We start from the raw sequence: 4,484 nt of genomic DNA, 5'->3' as shown, positions 1-4,484 counted from the left end.
GAGGTCCACCACAAATATCACCTTGCTGCCTGGGGATGTGTGACCCTGCAAAAGCAACATGGGGGGCTTGGCATCCCTAACATTGCAGATATGAACCTTTGCTTATTAGTTTCCTGGATTAAGAGATACTTTTTAGATGAGGGCAAGATTTGGAAACAAGTCATTGATGCCAAAATACAACACACATAGTCTTAATATTTTTGCTTGTTCTAACAATGGTGCTTCCCCCTTCTAGAAAGGGATTCTGTGGGCTGCTAAAGCTGCAAACATAGGATATTCCTGGATTATTGGGAATGGTAAGAGCATCAGGTTTTGGGAAGACCAGTGGATTGGTCATACCACCCTGGCTACTAAGTATTGGAGTCTGTATAGTATTGCTAATGAACAGAATATCACTGTGAGTGATGTATGGGACGACATTAATCTAAAAATCTCTTTTAGGAGATGTTTTACTCATGATATGTCAGCTGAATGGAATGATCTATTCATCTGCATCAAAAATACAGTGCTGATAGACAAGGATGACACCGTTTGTTGGAATTATGATACAAAGGGTATTTACACTGTTAAATCCTTCTACAATATTATTAGTTTTAGAGGGATACACCCTGGGGATCTTCTGTCCATCTGGAATATCAAAGTCCCCCTGCGCATTCACATATTTCTTTGGCTCATGCCTAAAAATAAACTTTTGACTAGGGATAATCTTCACAAAAGGAAAACAGTAGAAGATGCTACTTGTTTTTTCTATAGTGATCCTGAAACTATTGAGCATCTGTTTTTTGGATGTGTTGTTTCGATAGAACTATGGAGAGTGATTGGGGACATTTCTAACAACCATTCTGGGATGTCTGTGACGGACATACTCGAATGGTGGTCCTTTAACAAGAATCACCCCGCAGATTGTTTACTGCATTCTGCTGCCCTTTGGGCTCTATGGAAGTATCGTAACGACATGTGCTTCAATCATATCCCCTGGATTGGGATGCAGGTGTTGTGGAGGAAGATTGCTACTACTTTGGACAGCTGGGCGGTCTGTTGCTCAGGCCTTGTCAAGGAAAAATTGCTACACTTGGTGCGGAAGCTGGAGCAGGTAGCAAGATCCCCACCCCTCCTACTCTGGCCGGATCCTGGCTAGGCCTGCAGAAGTGCTCGGAGGTGCTGCGAGATTGCGTTTTCAATTGATTTCCTTGCCGTTTGGCTGTAGCTCCCTCCGTAAACTGTTTTTATTTTCCCCTTGAGTTAGTGACTGTTGCCCTGTGGGCACGATCTGCTCTTTTTGCTGGGGCAGTGCGTGTGCTGTTTATCTCCCCACGTACTTGTAACGGAATTTGGATCTCGTGTGGTTTCATTTGGTAATGCAAAATGGAGCCGGGGCTTTGAGCCCTTTTCCTCTAAAAATACACGAGAGCATGTTCAGATATGCATTTTTTTCTTAAATAGATGATGTACTTGTTTTTAATAGATGACAGCCACAAAATTAGAACCAGGAATAAAGAGAAAAAAGGAACAAAAATTAAGTAACAAATAAACATGAGAAGTTCTAAAAAGGAGAAAAAAGGCAAGACCTGAAGAAAAACACTAAAATGGACGACAAGCCGATTCCCAGATAAAACCACATGAATGGAACCCGTGCGAGAAGGATTTAAGCAAATACCGTCCCCTCCCTCGGTTCCTGGGCTGACCCACATCAAGAGCTCTCTGAGAGAGCACTTGCAGTAACTCACCGTAAGTGAGATATAGCTTTTGTGATATTCTCGCGAGTGACGAAGGTACATGATTTATTGGGACGGCCAATACTGTGTTATAGGCTCTATTTGTAGCACAAGGCACAAAAATAGGAGGATCTTCCTGTCATTCTAAAATGAGCGCTGAATAAACATTGTGGGTCACACGACTATGGTAACTTAAAAGAATATACAATTTTGTCTAGAAAAAAGAAAATGCAAAAGTATATATACCACTGAAAAAAAGCAGAACACAAAGGTACGTAGATTCGGCATATGGGACACATGTAACTCATGAGGGCCCATAAGGTTTGTCCCAGTTATGAGCAGATCATGATGCCTGCCTTGTGGTGTGCGCTAGCCCATGTGCAACACAAAGTGTTTGTATTAGGTAGGTGCTTGTAAAACACTCAAAAAAAAGATAGGTTCTTGTAAAAATGAACATGTTTTTTATGAAGAACCAGTATCTATTTGTGCTTACTTAGTCACCTAAAAAAGTATCGGTGTTTAAGAAAAAAAATGTTTTTTTCAAGCAACTCTTGAAACATTTTGCATTGTCTCTGCTTATAGTGTGTGATTGGATGGATTTATATCCATCCTCCTAGCCCATGCCAAGTCAACGACACATCCTTATTCCTAGGTGGAGTATCCGGAGCGCTTTACCAAAATATCTCTGCACGGTTAGACTCTGGCGGCTTGTGCGGAATTGTTCTTCCAAGGAAATGGTGGTCTATGCATCTTTTTTTTTCGATGTTCATGTTTAATATTTTTTATTAAAGGTAGAAATATATGATTTGTAGACCAGCTGGTTTAATGAAATCCCAGTGCACATAAAAATTTCACATAAAGCTGTTTTTTGAGTAAAAGAAAAGTTATACTCATGTTAATGCTCTACCATGTTATTTTCTTTCTCAAAAGGAAACTTGGTTTCTTTTGACAAGGTTTTTTTAATAGAGAAAAGTCCTACAACCCGGCGTTAAATTCTTGACAAGGTTACATTCAACTTATAGTTGTTCATGTATACAAATGAAATCTTTATGCAGCTTCCAAAAACGTCTCGTCACATGAAAATGTAGTAGTCACAAGCAATAATACTAGCATTTCTCTTTGAACACGATCACACACTTACACAGAGACAGGGGGAAAGGGGGATGCATTGCACAACAGCACAAGTCCATCCATGCTGAAACAACGAACATATTTATTACATCACCACACACAAATCAGGCACAAACATGACGTACAGCGAAGTAAACTACCGAGACCCCGATTGATTTTCTACTTTATTGGTTCTACTACTAATATAAGAGGGACACACCGACGAACAGAACAGAACTAGTTACGGCACGGATGATCTAGTTAAGAACTAGTACGACTGACTGACGAACCTGGACGCACCGACCAACAGAACAGATATAAGCTCATTAGCTAACGGCACGGATGATCTAGCTATCATGGGACGTGTCTCGGCGCTGGCCAGCAGGGCGGGACGAGCGAGCGGCCTAGCAGGGCCTCTTGCAGAAGCACTTGCGCTCGTAGTGCGGCGCGTGGCACTCGCCGTCGGGGAAGTTCTCCGTGCGGCAGACGGCGGCGCAGTTGCTGCTACTGAGGCACGCGCCCTTGAAGTTGTGGCTCTGCGACAGGCAGTTCCGCGCCTCCGCCACCTTGACCGTCGTCGTCCCCATCTCTGCATGCACGTCAACCAAACCACGGTAAGCAACTAAGCATCGTCGTGGGAATGAACCAGAGGAAGCTGGGAAGAGTGAGTCTGGGCGGCGGGACGTACCTGTGGCGACGAGGAGGAAGAGCAGGAGGGCGGACGCGGTCATGCGACGAGAGAGCGCCATCGACCTGCTGATCTTGTTCACCCGAGACGTACTGGACTGAGGAGCTACCCTGCTGCTGCTGCTGCTGTTAGCTAGTAGCAAAGCGAATGGAGTGGAGAGAGTGGACACGAGTGAGAAGCAAAGAGTGGGGTTTATATAGGCAGACGGCAGATTAGTGTGGGTGTTACACGTTGCCACCTAGGTCCATTATTTCATGCCATTTCCATGTCGAAACTGGTGGATGGGGACTCGGCCATTTCACGGGCTGGATTTCCTTACCGATGAATAGTCATCAAGGTCACATGCTGCTCATCAGGCAGGCCGAACAGATTATAGCTGGAGTCCATCAAAACTGGTGGGTGGCCATGGAGAGCGTCCATCAAGGTCGGAGGCAACACTCACGGGCTGCTGTATGCAATGAATATAGTGCTGGGTCCTAAAAAGGAAAAACGAGCCTGATGTATGCTACCTGCTGAAATGAATGGTTGCCAACATTTTCCCTGCCTGACTAGTCACTCCTTGTGATGAAGGGTATCGTTGGCCAGCTGCTCAACACAATATAACTCCGCTTAGTCAAAAATCGTAGGACCAATGCACTTAATACTACTAGTACTTTAACCATGGACCTGCCATCCTCAACCTCACACGCATCCATCCCAAGCAGATAATGGAGTTTGAAAAGGGCCAAAATGGATTCGTGTTGACAGTAGGAGGGTGTGGAAGACGGGAGTTGTAGATAATAATTTACGAATCACCAATTTTTCATGTTACAGGATCTCAAGTTCTCAACAACCATGAGCTTCAAGTTGTGAAGCCAACCTGCTCCGGCAAGGCAATGAAGTGTGTTCTTCAATGCTAGCTTGGAAGCCCTAGGATCGAGACGGAGAGAAAGAAAATGAAGAGAGATGTAGAGAAGAGGGAGCACACTGCA

The 4,484-nt window shown here is 44.2% G+C and overlaps 1 protein-coding gene across 1 annotated transcript; it reads right to left on the bottom strand.

The window, feature by feature from the left end:
- Positions 1-2,879: 2,879 nt before the first annotated feature.
- LOC100415865 (defensin-like protein CAL1) lies at positions 2,880-3,889 on the bottom strand. The gene is made up of 2 exons (XM_044581746.1): positions 3,514-3,889; positions 2,880-3,414 (listed from the first exon to the last, which is right to left on the bottom strand). Exons 1-2 carry the CDS (start codon positions 3,572-3,574, stop codon positions 3,230-3,232), a joined length of 246 nt encoding a protein of 81 aa, XP_044437681.1. The 5' UTR covers positions 3,575-3,889; the 3' UTR covers positions 2,880-3,229.
- Between the last annotated feature and the right edge of the window lie 595 nt (positions 3,890-4,484).

Source organism: Triticum aestivum, chromosome 1D (assembly GCF_018294505.1).
Source record: "Triticum aestivum cultivar Chinese Spring chromosome 1D, IWGSC CS RefSeq v2.1, whole genome shotgun sequence".
Lineage (NCBI taxonomy): Eukaryota > Viridiplantae > Streptophyta > Magnoliopsida > Poales > Poaceae > Triticum > Triticum aestivum.
Note: the sequence above shows the minus strand (reverse complement) of the source record. Positions and strands in the feature narration are given on the sequence as shown.